Below are 15,190 nucleotides of genomic sequence, written 5' to 3' on the forward strand. Positions count from 1 at the left end.
CCATCTACCAGGAGGAAAGGTTGTTTAGCTTAGGGGGTGCTTTTTTCTCAGACGTAAGAAAGGTATAAACTGGGGCCCTCTGGGAAAAAGGAAGAGGGAATGTGCACAGACTGAGCTCCCACTGCATGCCTGCTACAGCCCAGGAGCTTTAGATCTCAGGCTTTGTTGTCTCTGAACAAACCTGAGACATAGGTCTTCTGATTTCCATTTTGCAGATGAGGAAACTGAGGCACAAAGGCATGTTGTTAGGCCTTAAAAGGCTATGGAAAAGTGAGTAAGCGAGGAGGAGGTTCTTCTTGTTGGTCTTTGGAGACTCTGATGGAAATATGAGCTGTCTCCTTGGAACAGGGTGCATTTCGTGTGTATTGGTCAGGGCTGTTGGTTGGAAATGACGCAAACATTCAAACTCTGAGGCAAAAAGAGAACTTGATGCTGTAAATATATTAGGGTAACTAGGCAGTAAAGACCTTCAGGAATGGCTTGATCCAGGAGTCAAATGATGCTAATATTCAGTGCCTCCTCTCTTCCCATCACCTGGCTCTGCTTCTGTGTGTTGGCTTCATTGTCAGGGAGGGTCTCTCTATGCCTGGGAAAGATGGACTTCTGTCCTTTAGACATTGTGAGAGCCCACTTTCCTTCTAATGTCTTTCTATAAAATCTCATAGACGATTCTAATTGGCTCTGCTGTAGTCCCACACATCCCAGGGAATGCCTTACCCTAGGTTACATACCCACTCTTGACCATAGCCCTACCAAGACCTTAGGGTAGGTCCACCAAGAAAAGAACTGTGGCAGAAAAAAATTGCTGGAGTATATACACACGACATGTTCTGTTTCATTTCAGGCAGAGCCATCCCCATTTCCAGCAGGGAGCCCAACTCAGAAACTAATTAGAGAGAATGCACACTCTCATCATTGGGAGAACAGGCCTTTCTTTTAGGAACAATTTCTTTCTAACTCTGCCCCTCCAGGGAGATCTGCCCTGAGCCCAAAGAGATGCTCCCTAAAACGTGCTTCCAAAGTGGCCACTAGATTGCATAACAGCATTTGAGCCAAGAGGCACACAGTTCAGCCTCTGAGGAATGCTGGGTGCCACAAGCTGACTGTAACAGCTAATTCTTCCTAAAAATCCTGTTCTTTACTGTCACCTCTTGGAGAACGCCAAAACCACGCTGGACCGTCTTTTTTTCTTTTATGTGTTCTCACCTCTTCCCTCTTTGCCTCCAGCCTCTATCTGTCCTTCCGGCCCCTGTGGGCTGGGGCCTGAGCAGCCGTGGAAGATTCAGGAGGGCAATGATAGGGTTCTGTGGAGAAATTAAGAGGAGGAGTATAGAGAAATATCTGTCTGTCCCCTGTGCTGCGGGAGGAAGGTAAATAAGCCCTTCCTTGGCCCCATCCTTGAGAGGTCCAGGGCCCTCTGGGGAGCAAAGCTGTAAACACATGGCTACAGAGACAACAGCTAAAATAGAGGCATGTCCCAGAGGACTGGGAGCCCAGAGCAGGGAGTGACTCATTTGGCCTAGGGTTCCAGAGAGGGCTCCCCCGGGATGGTGACGTTACAGCTGGGTATAGAGGGGTGAGTAGGAGTTGAGATTGAGGGGGGGCGCATATACTCAGGGTGGAGGGAATGTGAGTACAAAGCATGAACGTGGGAGAAGGAGAGGCAGGTTCAGCGCCCTGTGAATGTGTCCAGAGCCGTGGGGTCACAGCCAGATCGTACAGGTCTTATTAGCTGAGTGAAGAAGCCAAGGCTATATCCTCAGGGCAGTAGGGAGCCACTGAAAGCTCCTAAGGGGTAAAGGGGACAATGGAAGGCAGAGAGGGCTGAATGTGGGAGTGCCAGAGGGAGGCAGAAGGGAGGGAAACCTCCAGCTGGAGGAGCCCCCATCTCCTTGGGTGTGTAGTAGTTGCTACTTTGCCAGCAAGAGGGCCTCTGGGGCACGAGGGGGCAGCGTACCCCCAAGGAAGGCCAAACATCAGTGAGGCTTGGAGGGAAGTGAGGCTTGGAGGGATGTAGGTTGCTGGGCAGTGGAATGTCCCTTTAACCCAGGCTGTGGCTGCGGGCCGGCTGTGATGACTCGCCTGGCTGGGGCCACATCCGGCAGTGGCCTCACGTCAGAGCTCCCCCTGCTGAGCCGACAGGCAGGCCTGCTTCAGCATCCCCCTTGCTTGCTTGTTTGGTCTCTGCCCCCCCCACCCCCCCCCCCCCACCCCACTGGCTCCGTGGACAGAGGCCGGAGCAGGAGAACGGGAGGAGGAGGAGAGCAGGACTCAGAGCTAGGACTAGGACGGGGAAGCAGACACAGCCCTCCACCCCATTCCTTCGGGAGCCCAGGTGGGTGTAGTCCCTCTCCCCCCAACGCCTCGATCTCTCCCTTTGCCCCTTCCATCCGCTTCTACCTTGCTTCCTTCTTATCATCACCCTCCTCCCCCTTCCCATGATTCACGGATAGCTGTGGCCGTCTTGTTATATAAATGGGTTCCGAGTCATCTAGGAGATGGGCTTTGGGCTGGGGGCCCGTGTGGTGGTGAGATGGCTGGGGGGTGCCCGAAGCCCAGGGTGGGGCCCTGCAGTGCCAGGCATGGCGCCCCTCACGTGCTCTTGTGACAGGCAGCAGGATCCTATGCTTTGGGTTTGTCCTGGTTCATATGGCAGGACCGGAGCTGTGGCATCACCACAGTCCTCCCTGCTGTGGGTAGAGGAAGAACTGAGAAGCAGCCAGGTGTGCCTGGGGGACAAGGCTAACTGGACGAGCTTCGTCTGGGTGCTCTTGGTCAGCAGAGGATGAAAATGCCTTGAGCCATGCTGTCCGACAGCGGCCACTGGCCACACAACTATCTGCATCTGCGTGTATTACATCAAATTAAGAATGCAGAGCCCTGGGCCACTGGCCACAGTTGCAGTGCTCAGAAGCCACATGGACCTAGTGGCTCCTTATTGGACAGTCCAGACAAAGGACACTTCCATCATCACAGAAGGTTCTGCTGGACGGGCCTGGACCCTAGCAGTTTGCATTTTGACCCCGTGCTCCACCCACCCCTTTCCTGCTGGAGGAATTAGTCTTAGAGTGCTGGGGGGTCCGCAGTGTTCTAGCATCACTGAAGAGGTTCGTGTCCTCCTAAGAGCACGGCTCCTCCTTACCTAGGAGTGACGTTGGGGCTGCAGGGGTCCCCACCCTCACCTGCCAGTTTCTTCCAGGCTCTGTATCCATGTGAATCTATTTCCTCTCCCTCCCTCTCTCTCCCCCTATTCCTCCCCCCATTCCTCTCCCTCTCTTCATCTCTCCCTCTCTCTCCCTTTATTCTTCTCTCCATCTATTCTTCTCTGCCTCTCTCTCTCCCTTTCTCCCTTTCTCCCTCTCCCCCTTCTCCCTGTCTCTCTTCATCTCTCCCTCTCTCTCTCCCTCCCTCTCTCCCTCCTTCTCTCCCTCTCTGTCTCCATCTCTTTCTCCCCTTCTCCCTCTCTCTCCCTCTATTCCTGTCTATTCCTCTCTCTCTCCTTCCCTCCCTTCCCCCCTCTCTCTGTCCTTCTCTCCTTCCTCCCTCTCTGTCTCCCTCTCTTCATCTCTCTCGCCCTCTATTCCTCTCTCTGTCTACCCCCCCATCCCCCTCTTTCTTCCTCTCTCTCTATCTCTGGCTGTGTCTCGCTCTGCTTCTGTTGCAGTTTCTCTCTCTGATGTCTTCCTCCAGGCCTCTCTCCACCCCAGCCCTTCTCTCTGTGCCTCTCGACCTCACTCCCTCTGTATCTCCCCCTCCCTCTGTCCCTCCCTCTCCACCCTTGTCTGTCTCCCAGAGACCTCCTTACAAAGCTGCTTTGTTAGAATTGGAATCGCGCCTCCCTCAGACCCCGGGAGCTGACCTATCTGAGTTCAGGGCAGGTTCAGAGCTACTCTCGGGCCAGCGCGCCTTCTCCCAGCCCAGGGACACCGAGCGCTCTGCCAGCAGGTCGAGTCCCCAGACAAAGGCGCCAGCCTCCCAGCCTGGTCCAATTGGTGTGTTTCTGGATGCTTTGTGTTTTTCAGCGTGAGCTCCCTAATGCCATGTTATTAGAATCCCCGGGTGCGGAAAGGGCCTATTTATCTTCTTTCCACCTTAACTCCCTTTGTGCTCCCGTTCCATTGTGAGAACGTAACGACATAAGAACATAAACGGTGCGATGAAAGCATCCGGGGCCCTCCTTGCCGGCCGTGGGGTGGGGTGGCCGGCCTCCGAGAGCCCTGTGGCGCTGATCATCTAGCATTTCTGCCTCACGGCCGGGCGTCCGCCCATCCGTGAGAAGTAGACAGAGCGCCCTGCTCCTAAAACAAGGTTTCAGACGGAGCCAGAACAAGGAGACTGTCCTCCTCCGATGGTCTCCGAGGCTGGCTCTTCTCCCAAGGGGACCTCCCGAGGCCAGGCGGCAGGGGCAGGGACAGGGTGGGTTCCCTTCTTACTGGAAGCTGGCGAGAAAGAGCTTTCCGGTCTGAAAAGCACGTGCTGTTTTTTCCCTAAGAAGTCGGGCCAGGAAGGAGAACTTGGGAACAGTCACCCACAGTGCACCCTTGGCTGTTTTTCTCACCTCTCGAGACAATACAACAATGAGAGAGAACTTGGCAACTTTCTAAGAGGAAATTAGGCAGAATTTGCCTGGAACGAGGCCCTTCCAGTGTTCGAAAGATTTATCGCTGGGAGAAGTTGGCGCTGGCCGGAGCAGGGCTGCCTGCTTCCAGGGGCTCTTTCCCATGCTTGAGTCGAGTGACCCTCGGGACTCTGAGCTCTGCCCCGTGTCCCGCGGGGCCGAGTCGTCCTGGCTTGGCCGCCCGCACAGCAGCATGGAATCCCTGTGCAGAAACTCGCCCAGTCCCCTGGGCCAGGCCCAGCCCAGGCCACTCTCCCTTTCATTGGAAGGCACTTAGAGATGCCTGCGCCGGGATCCTGGAAGTCCCCCAGCAAGCAGGCTCCGTCCTCCTTCCTCCTTCGAAACTAGACAAACCAAAGGAAGGAACGGTTCACGGCCCACCCTCTCTGGCTCCCTCAGTGAGAGATGCACCTCCCCTCTTCCAGAAGAAAGTTCTGGCCCACCCTCTTGTTTGCGGGGTGGGGCCTCCTGGAGATTGGAACGGGAGCCAAGCCTTCCTCCTCCCCTTTCACCAGCATCATGCCTTCAGACTTCCCAGCCCAGTTCCTGGAAGCCTGGTAGAGCCCAGGCACGTGGCTCTCATGTTCAGGGTGGACAGCCTGTGTGGTCACACAGACCTGAGTCCCAGCCCAGCTCCACCTCTCTCTCTCTCTCTCTCTTCTCTCTCTTCTCTCTCTCTCTCTCTCTCTCTCTCTCTCTCTCTCTCTGTAGCCTCAGGCAAGCAGGGATAACCTCCCCGGACGGCTGGTTTCTCTGTGAGCTCAAGTCATGAGACCTGCCTCCTTGGACAATGTGAGGATCATCAGTGTTACTACACATAAAATACTTTGCACTGTGCCTCATCACATGTATTTAAGCAAATACATGTTGGGGAAGAGAGGGTTCCAGGCTGCACAGTTCCTTTCAAGTTTTACTGCGTGTGAAATTTTCTTCAGTGAGCAGAAGGGGTGATGCTTCATCCATCCATTTAGCTGTCCACCCACCCAATCCATTTGTACATCTGTCTGTCCACCCATCTATCCCTCCAGACTCCAGACAAAGGCGCTCTGCTTCTGTTGAACGTCCATCCATCCATGTATCCATCTGGTCATTGATTCGACAAGTCAGCCAGTCTTTCACTTAACAACATCTCTCTCTATGGCTTTTGTGGACACCATGGTGAATAAGTCACACATGGTCCCTGACCTCACAGAGCTCATAGCCTTGACAGAAAGAACAGCAATTGAGATGAGCAATTGCAGGGCAGTGTAGTTCTGTTAGGCGAGGCAGCATCACCTGGTGTGGTCAGGGATGGCGAGGGGAAAGCATTTCAGGTGAGACCTGAAGGGTGAGTAGTTCAGCAGGCAGTGAGTGAGAGGGTGAAGGCACAGTGTCCCTGGTAGGATGATGTTCTGTGTGAAAGCCAGATGAAAAGCAAGGCCGGCCAGGTCATGCTAGATCGTGCTACAGTGACAAGTAGCCCCAACTTCCAAGTGGCTCAAAACAACAAGGGATTATTTCTCATTCAGGCTACACATCCATCGTGGGTCGGCTGGGAGCACTGCTGACGGAGCCAGCGCCATCGGGAATGTTTCTGGTTACCATGACAAGGGCAAAGGGCCCTGCTAAATACAGCACCAGCTCCCAAGAGCTTCCACTGGAAGTGACACAGGTCACATCAGCTCATGCTTCATTGGCCAGGGCAGGCCCCATGGCCACGAGTCCCTACCGCATGCTGGGAAGAGAGCTGGCACCTTTGGGGAGTGGACACCGATGACACCGCAGCAAGTCCAGGACTTGGCTTGCTCATCAGAAGAGTGGCAGGAAGGGATAGGTTGGGCTGGCTCAGGTTGAGTCCTTAACCTGTTATCCGTGGTGTATTCCAAAACTACCTACACACCGTGTGCGTTTACCTGCATGTGTGTGTGGTATACAGATGTGCACTTGGCTGTGATTCTACAGCTTTTTTTCCATCTCTCAAAGGGCTTCAGGTTTCTATAAATCCCCCCCAAAACTGAGAACTCCTGGACTGGGTCAGATCCTTGAAATCCCTTTGAACCTTCGATTCAAAGAGCCTCATTACAATGGATGGACACTGTCTTCCTGCAAAGTGTAGCCAGCCTGGGGGGCAGAGGGGCGACTGTGGCCACCCCTCCTCCCCCTCTTGCTGGGTAACGATGAGCCCAGCAGGTGGGCTGGGAGACATTTGCTGCCTCTGCAAAGTTCGTGGGAACTTCGTGACACCAGCCTCACCCGGGAGGTGGCAGTTAACCCGCCCAGACTCTGCCTCCTTTCCCGATCCTGTGGGTGGGACTGATAAACCACAGAGGTGGGGATGGGGCTCAGAGAGTGGCGGGAAGGAGTGCCAGGAAGTTGAGGAGGCAGGGTGGCCCCGACCAAGGCTCTGGGGGAGGCAAGGGGTTTCGAGATCAGAGAAGAAGGGGGCCAGTGGCTTGTGTCAGACGAGGCCGTGAGGGTGATGGTGAGGTTGAGGCAAGGCTGGGTCAGCTCCCAGGTGGGTGGCACGGCCTTCCCGCCTGCTCTGAGCCTCCGTTCCTCACCTCAGAGTGATGTGTACAAAGTATTGTGCTCAATGCCTGGTGGGTCACATCAGCCGGCATTACTTCCTGTGGGATCTTGCTTCATACCCGTGCCTCAGAGAGGCAGGCTTCCCAAGCCTGAACTACAGACAGGGAGGTCCAGAGTCACACAGCTGTTTTCAGCTGGGATCTACAGACTGCTGTGCTGAACCCAAACCAGCCTTCTTCCCAGAATACGACACTGACTTCCTCCCGTTGAAACACTCATAGGAGGATGGATATGGCCGGGCAGCTGGGTTGTAATAGCAAGGGGGTTCACATTCTCCCACATGAGCAAGCACTGGGAATGTGTAGGGTGTTCCTCCTGGAAGGATAGGCTGTAAGCGGAGGTGACCAGGGCAGGTGAGATGGAGTTGTGTCCCTGAAGACACCTTCCTCCCCATCCAGACCATGAGGCCACTGTGAAAGGCAGTACATAGTGAACCCAACTGAGACCTGAAGATGAGGTCCCAGTTGGGACCTGCCAGGGCAGGAGAAGACGTCTCCGCATCTATTCCCGCTCCACAGCAAGCTGGCCACTTTGAGGTCTGGGCAGAGCCAGGCTGCCTGTGAGGGATGTCAGGAGGGCTTGAGGTATAACCAGGAGAAGCTGCAGCTCTGGGAGCTGGCTGGCTCCTTTGGGAGGAAAAATTGCAGAGAAAGTTCTGTGGAACATCCATTTTTGAGAAGGAAGAAGCGTCCAATGGTGCCATGCAGATCAATCAGGATTCCCAGATGGAAGCAGCCAAAATGGACTCAGGCAGTCTCCAGTAAAAGAGGAATATGCTTGAAGGATTGATGGGAGCCTGGAGAACAGGCTTGGGAAACGGACTGGAGCTGAGGCAGGTGGTGGGACCATATCCTAGCCTTCAAGGCACCTGCCCAGGAAGACACTGCTCTGCCTCATAATGAATTCTTTCCTCCTTCATCCTGACATTAACTTTGCTCAAGACCCCCGAGTCCTGGGCAGGAGCTCCAGACTGATATAGCCTAGATCACCTGCTCACACTCAACCAAGAGAGGGGCCGGGCCCCCTTAAAGATCCCTGACGGGCTTGCATGGTGGGGAGGGCCCCAGAATGGGACACACTGCACCAGGTCATGAGGGAGTCAGGTCTGTGTTGGATTTGGTTGCCAAGGCAAAGGAAGGGAGTCACCGTCTACCACTCACTACCACTGGTCTGCTTTCCGGTCTCTCTTGCTTTGTGTGTTCATTCTTGCTTGTGCAACTAGCCCTAATGGTACCAGGCACTGCTAATCAGCACTGAGGATTTGGGAATAAAAGTCTGCCCTCAAGGAGCTCACAGCCCCCTCATTCATTTGTTCATTCATTCATTCAGCAAGTGTCACTTGGTCACGCAGGTGGTAGTCACACACAGGCACGTGTTTCCGGAGCATCACGCTGGAGCCAGTGAGCACAAACAGGGAAACGTGCCTTCTTCCCCTGTCCTTCCTCCTGCTCCTGTCTCTTCCTTCTTGTCCTCACTTGGTCTTTCAGTCCAGCCAGTGACACCTTATGGGCACTGCCTGGGCCCAGTGCACACCCACAGAACCAGTAGAACAGCCCACATCGGCCCTAGACCAATGTGGCCAGACTTCCCATACTCATTTCCTACTGCTGCTGTGACAAACTGCCAACAAGGTAGCAGTTAAAACAACACATATGTATTATTTGTTTGCAGTTTTAGAGTCACGGGTCCCACTGGGCTAGAATCAAGGTGTCAGCAGGGCTAGTTCCTTCTGGAAGCTCATGGGACAATGGATTTTACAACTTCAGAGACTGCCTGTGCCCCTTGGCTTATGGCCATGTCACTCCAGCCTCTGCTCCGTCTCTGACTCTCTGACCTCCTGCGTCCCTCTTGTGAGGACCCTTTGATGACTTTGACTCATCCACATAATGCAGAATAACCTCCTCATCTCAGGGTCCTTAATTCACTGAAATCTACGAAGCCCCTTTGCATATTCACAAGGCTTAGCATGTGGACAGTCTGAGGGTCCTGTATTTGGCCCAGCATGCCTGCCCCATTCTCTGGCCCACGTGGTGTGCTAAAAAGCACACACTGGGTTTGTGCTGGGGCCAGCTCATCCCAGCTTGTACCAGCTCCTGAGAGCCAGTCCTACACCCGTCTTCCCAATCGTGGTCCAGGGACGTCCCTGCTGGTGGCACAGAATCCTCCAAGGTGGGACTATTCACAGCACAGAAGGTGGCATGTGCTGTGATCAGGGCCTTTTTTTATTCTGGAAAGCCTGTTGTTCCACATTTATCAACACACCACTGGCTGTGGCCGCATGGATACTGATCACTGCTGTTTGTAGAGCATCTGCACGTGCCAGGCCCTGAGCTAAGTAAGCATTTTACAGGAATTATCTCATTGTTTGGGATCTTTGCATTGGTCTCCCTAAGCATGGGATGTATTTTATCATCCTAATGAACAAGAACTGTCATAAGACCACAGAGCTAGGTCAGCGCTGATAGGAGGTGACTCAGCCACAGACTCTCGGGGTGCTGCCGGTCCCGTGGCAGACTCTGCTTTGGCCTCCACTTCCTCGGTCAGGTGGCACAGGCTCTGCATCTTTAGAGAACTGGAACCCAGGGCTGTTGGACACTCAGTCACTGCGGAGGTCCCTAAATCACACAGAAGGTATCCCCAGGCCTGTTCCCCACTCGGGGCAGAGATAGATGCAAACTTGCTTTGCATCCATGGGCTGGTATCAGCCTCTTTGAGATTTGGAATGAGTCCCTGAACTTGCCCACAGGAGCCTGATAACCCTCTGCACTGGCCACTGAGCGGATTCATTTCATATTCAAGCCTAGAGATTTCCCCAAACTCTGCCCTGGGAGAGTGGTTGAGCTTCACCAACACTTTGGGTGGGGTACTTGGATCCCCTGGGTCCCCTGGGCAGAGGGTAACCCCTGAAATTGTAACCACTTGTACATGCTTGTTTGTGTGTGTCTGTATAGGTTGGGTCCATGGAAGCTGGACTCTCATGCTTGGAAAGAGGCTCCGACCTTTATCAGTCCCTGGACCGACAAGGTCAGGGTAAACTTGGGGCAGAGGGCCGTGGGGCTGTGGGGTCAGGCAAGAACAGACACTGTGGGACACTTGGGTGGCTCAGTGGTTGAGCATCTATCTGCCTTTGACTCAGGGCATAATTCCCAGACTCTGGGATCGAGTCCCACATCAGGCTTCCTGCATGAAGCCTGTTTCTGCCTCTGCCTATGTCTCTCTCTCTCTCTCTCTTTTTCTCTCATGAATAAATAAAGTCTTAAAAATAAAAAAAAAAAAGCAGACAGGCGTGACAATGCTGACAGTACCAGCTTCCCAGGGTAGACTTGCGAGGACTGAACAAACCAGCATGGACCCTCGTGCTGTGTCTGGCACACAATAAATGTGCCATAAATACTGCAGTTGCCACCAAGAGCAGTGAGTGAGAGCAGCGGCAGCGTCACGCAGGAGAGTTGGCTGGACCTTCCCTGGGCCCTGATGTGTTCGAGATGAATTGATGACAGTGGTGATGGCAGTGATGACTGCATTTCTGGTGGCCACCTACTGTGTGCTGGGCCTGGTTCTTTCTGCTCCACGGGAATCATTCCCAGTCCTCACAACACTCTTGCAAGGTCAGGGTTAATCGCCCCATTTTACAGATGAGAAAACCCAAGCCAAGTTGCCAAGGTCTGTGAACTAGGGTGGTGTGGATCTGGGAAGGTTTTGCTCCCTGTGTGGTGGTGATTTTTAATTCAGGTCTGCCTGAGTTCAAGACTGGATGCTTTCTTCCCTGCCTTTCTGCAGCTGGCAAGAGGTTAAACCCACAAGCTCTGAAGCCAGCCTGCCTGCTGTGAACACACTAGTTGATGTGAGATCTTGGAGCCTCGGTTTTCCCTTTGTGAAACGGACATAGGGCTGTTGTGAGGGCTGATGACAGAGTATGTGAATAACAAGTGCCAGGTACCTGGAGCAGTGCCTGGTGGGAAAGAGGCACCTGAACCGGTCCCACCCCATTGTCCCACCACCATGCCTGCTTCCTTTCCTCCCAGCCCCTCCCATGATCCTAAATAAGCCAAGATCTGTGTACAGTGAGCACTCTTCCAGCCACCAGTGTCCAGAGTCACTCCTACCTAGCAAAACACGCACACAGTGGAATGATGTCTCATTTCAGGAAAAGTCCCCCTGGTTGTCACTTCTGTTTTGTACCCAAAAGGTTCCACTGGGCAGATCCCTGTGTCAGGGCTGCAGAGCAGACCCCGCTGGGCAGAGCAGGCTGGGACCCCGGTACTGTGCTCTAAAATGCTGCAAACTGGTGACTAGACCTTGCTGTCCTGTTCTTGTCGTTGCAGGCTGCCAACAGCTACCTTCGAGACCAGTGGTTTCATTCTCTGCAGTGGAAGGTAAGTCCTGACTCAGTTTCTGATTGAAGGCGGACGCCTCTGTTTTGGGCAGCCTCCTGGCTCAAAACTAATCTGTTACCTGGAGGTGTAAAGGTGGACATCCCTTGCCTTCCAGACGGCTTAGCCGAGGAGCCTTGCCCCATCGTGGAATGGGTTGTGTAAATCCCCTTCTGTCTCTGATGCTCGGGGCCTTTCTCCTTGCTATGGCATTCCTGCCCCATTGGCCGCTGACTTTGCTCATGAGCTTTGCAGCCTTTGCCACTTCCCAAAGGATCATAGAAGCATTTGCTCTCAGAAGAGGGGCTTTATTAGGGGGCCGGGTGAGGCAGGGCTTGAGGTCTCAAGATGCTGGGTTGAAAGTAACTTCTGAAGGTTGCTTCAAACAACCAACATTCTTCCATAATTTCCACTTCCTCTCAATTACCTGGTTCTTTGGCCTAATTTTCCAGTTCAGCCTCCTCATAGGATCGTCCACAGCCTTTTAGCATGTCAGGAAATGAGTTCTCTGCTGGTCACTGTCAAGACCCAGGGGCCAGATCTACTGAGAAAGATCCTCCCAGCCCCCAGGGAATCCACGTTCTGCCCCAGGGTGTGGACTGTGTGGTCAGCCTCTCTTTAGGCCCCGCCTCCCTGGCCCTCCCGCCCTCTGATCTTTTAGTTTAGAACAAGCTGTGACAGTCCTGTGGCCTCACAGGGCCAGCAGGGCATGGCTGGAATGACCAGTGCATGTCCTGAGCTGTCATTGTTACAGTTAGCTGGAGAGCTGTGGAGCGTGAGCAGCTGGCTGTACGCAGGGTATAAGGCCTCATGCCATGTTGGGCTGAGCCGGGGAACACTCGGAATTCCTCCCGTGCCTCCAAGGGACTCTGGTCACAGCCAGCCCCAGGACGGAAATACAACCCCAGAAAGTGACATTCCTAGCCCCAAAGAGGGCACCCCTCCCTTCTCCCCTGACAGCTGCAGGTCCTCTCACTTTGTGCCCGTGTGGCAGTCTCGGAAGCTCACCAGAAGTCTCCACGTTGGAGCTGCAGAGGGAAAGGACTAGAATTTATTGAGCACCTACTGTATGCCAGGAACCTGAAGCTGGGCCCATCACGGCCACTTCATCCTCGCCCCAGCCTGGTAAAGCTGGTTATTGTCACTGCTCCCATTTTCTGCACAGGAAAGGTGAGGCAAGGCTGTAGCCCAGCTCCCATAGCTTGTCAGGGCTGGAAGCAGGGTTCAAACCTAGGTCTCCCTCATGCCCACAGGTTTCTGAATGCAGGCAGAAGGCAGCAGGTGGCAGCCAAGAAGGCCCGGTGGCACATTTCTGCCCACAGAGTCAGCAGGAGCCACTGAGAGCTCAGTTTCCCCAGTGCGATTATTCCTCGTCCCTGAAGCCTGGCTCTCCGCGGCCCTCTGTGGCCCTACGCGTCCCCAGACAGGCAGGGCTTACGTCAGGACCTTCTGAGGGCCGTCTGGGAGTCAAATGCCAGAGCAGTCCAGGGGCAGGGAAGATATGGTTGGGGGCTCCGATGGAAGGGGCCATCTCATCGCCATAGACCCCAGCCGCTTGGCTCCTCCCCTTTCTGTTCTCCGAAGGTGTTTTCCCAGTGAGTGGCAAGTAGGTAATCTCCTTGCTTCCTCTGCTCAGGAAGGGGCAGGAAGTACTTGGAGACATCCTGCCTCCTTGACAGGCGGGGGAAAGGCCTCATTGCAAAGAGGGCCAAGACCAATGTCAAGGGAGAGGTTGGCTGTCTTGGGTGGTATTCCACAAAGCTCGGTCGTGCCCGGTCTGCTTGTTCTTCATCTGTTGTCTGCAGCCTATGGGAACCCCTAAAAGGCAAGGCTTGGGGAATTCGGGAATGGTGTGCAGCTAGCAGGGATGACCAAGAAGGTGGACAGAGGAGGCTGAATTTTAGAAGACGGACGGGCTAGAAAGATGATTTGAAAGTGACAGTCTTGGGACGCCTGGGTAGCTCAGTGGTTGAGCATCTGCCTTTGGCTCAGGACATGATCCTGGAGACCCAGGATCGAGTCCCGCATCAGGCTCCTTGCATGGAGCCTGCTTCTTCCTCTGCCTGTGTCTCTGCGTCTCTCTCTGCCTCTCTCTGTGTTTCTCATGAATAAACAAATAAAATCTTAAAAAAAAAAAACATAGTGATAAACATACAAATTTAATCATCAAGTATTGTGGATTGAACGAGTACAGAATTGGGGATCCCTGCTTCTCGCAGTTTTCAGGAAGACCTGGATATCTACACTTAATTTTGGTGCCATTTGGTTTCTTTATGGTTGTTAAATTTAAAAAACAACCCCCCCCCCCCCCCCCCGCTGCCAAAACAAAACAAAACAAAACAAAACAAAGAAAAGCATCCAGGAAACCCGAGTCAGAGCTTCATGGAACTGGCAAATGCCTGGCAGTGTATGGCCCTTTTGCCAAAGGGTAGGTGGTGGCCTTTGTTCCCACAATATAAGTTTTCACTTGTGTCTTGTCAGGTATAAAACTGGCAGATTTCCCCCTTTAACAACTGACATCACCCCACCCCACCCCACCCCACCCCACCCCACCCCACCCCACCCCACAATAATTTAGGTAGGCTGCCACCAGGTGGCAGCGGTATCTTAGTGTCAGCAACTTGGTTTCGGTTTTGATGAGACTGGAGGAGGCATGTTTTCCTTCCTTTTTAAAATGGCGAGGACATCTAAGGTGTTTTGGAGGCATGTCCAGCTCGCAAAATGAACTGAGAGACCTGGAATCAAATTCTGGTTCTCTGGCTTACTCTTAGGGTCTGCATAGATTCTGGCAAGTGTTCATTAATTCAGATGCAGTTACACCATACCAGGCAGGGCTGTGCACTTTCCTGTCCCTTGTCATTAAACAAATGAGGGAACCAAGGCTCAGAAAGGTCTAATGACTTACCCTAGCCACACAGCAGATTTTAGTACAGATCTATGGGGCTGCCCTGCCTCCTACTTGATCCAGCTGTACCTGATTCTGAGCTCTGAACTCTTCAGCCCGCTTAGGATCAGACCTTCTGCCTCTCCTGATACAGCCTCTCTTTTCACTATATTTATAACCAACCTTCTTGGCTTTCTTCTCTTCCTCTTTTCAGTGTCTTTGTCAAAATTCTTGCAACCTCAGCTTGATTTTTAAAATATTATAAATATTGTTTTTGTCACTGTTCCCCTACACTGTGTGTGTGCAAACTATAGCTGCCATGCACATGGAGAACCCATTCTTTTATTTGTAAAGAATGTTGCCTATTAAATACTACATCCCCATTGGTTTAGTTTTTACTGAGTTGTACTGGTATCTCTGGGGCATTCTCAACAGAGAATTGCTCCTGGGGGAGCCAGATTGGTTCTTTGGGGCCTAAAAAATATTAAGGTAGTACACTAGTGTACGTGGCCCTCCAAAGTTCAACCCCATTCATCAAAATCTTATTTTTTTAGTATTTAATTTCAAAGGGAGGAAGGGAAATAGGAGGGCACTGCCTTCAAAGGCTCCAGGGGGAGGGGGACCAAAGATAACTAGAAAAAGACTGGGAAATGCTCAGTCCGCCCCAGGTGATGTTGTGGGACAAGACAGTGTAAATAGGACATCTGTGTGATATCCTTGCCGCCTCCGCTCTGTCCCAGCAGTCCC

The 15,190-nt window shown here is 53.1% G+C and overlaps 1 protein-coding gene and 1 long non-coding RNA gene across 5 annotated transcripts in view; one reads left to right on the forward strand and one right to left on the reverse strand.

The window, feature by feature from the left end:
• CMIP (c-Maf inducing protein) overlaps positions 1 to 15,190 on the forward strand; it is a 230,119-nt gene that overhangs the window by 142,858 nt on the left and 72,071 nt on the right. For all 3 annotated transcript variants that reach the window (XM_072819413.1, XM_072819414.1, XM_072819415.1), the window contains exon 3: positions 11,512 to 11,562. In XM_072819413.1, the coding sequence (XP_072675514.1) occupies positions 11,512 to 11,562 (51 nt within the window). The remainder of the gene's footprint in view (positions 1 to 11,511; positions 11,563 to 15,190) is intronic.
• On the reverse strand, positions 438 to 2,912 carry LOC140629946 (uncharacterized). Of its 2 annotated transcripts, none has more exons than XR_012027727.1 (3): positions 2,597 to 2,912; positions 1,207 to 1,304; positions 438 to 586 (listed from the first exon to the last, which is right to left on the reverse strand). It is a non-coding gene; the product is annotated as an uncharacterized lncRNA (long non-coding RNA). The 2 variants fall into 2 exon arrangements; XR_012027726.1 differs by lacking the exon at positions 2,597 to 2,912 and adding an exon at positions 1,958 to 2,100.

The sequence above is a fragment of the Canis lupus genome, chromosome 3, assembly GCF_048164855.1.
Source record: "Canis lupus baileyi chromosome 3, mCanLup2.hap1, whole genome shotgun sequence".
NCBI classification, from domain to species: domain Eukaryota; kingdom Metazoa; phylum Chordata; class Mammalia; order Carnivora; family Canidae; genus Canis; species Canis lupus.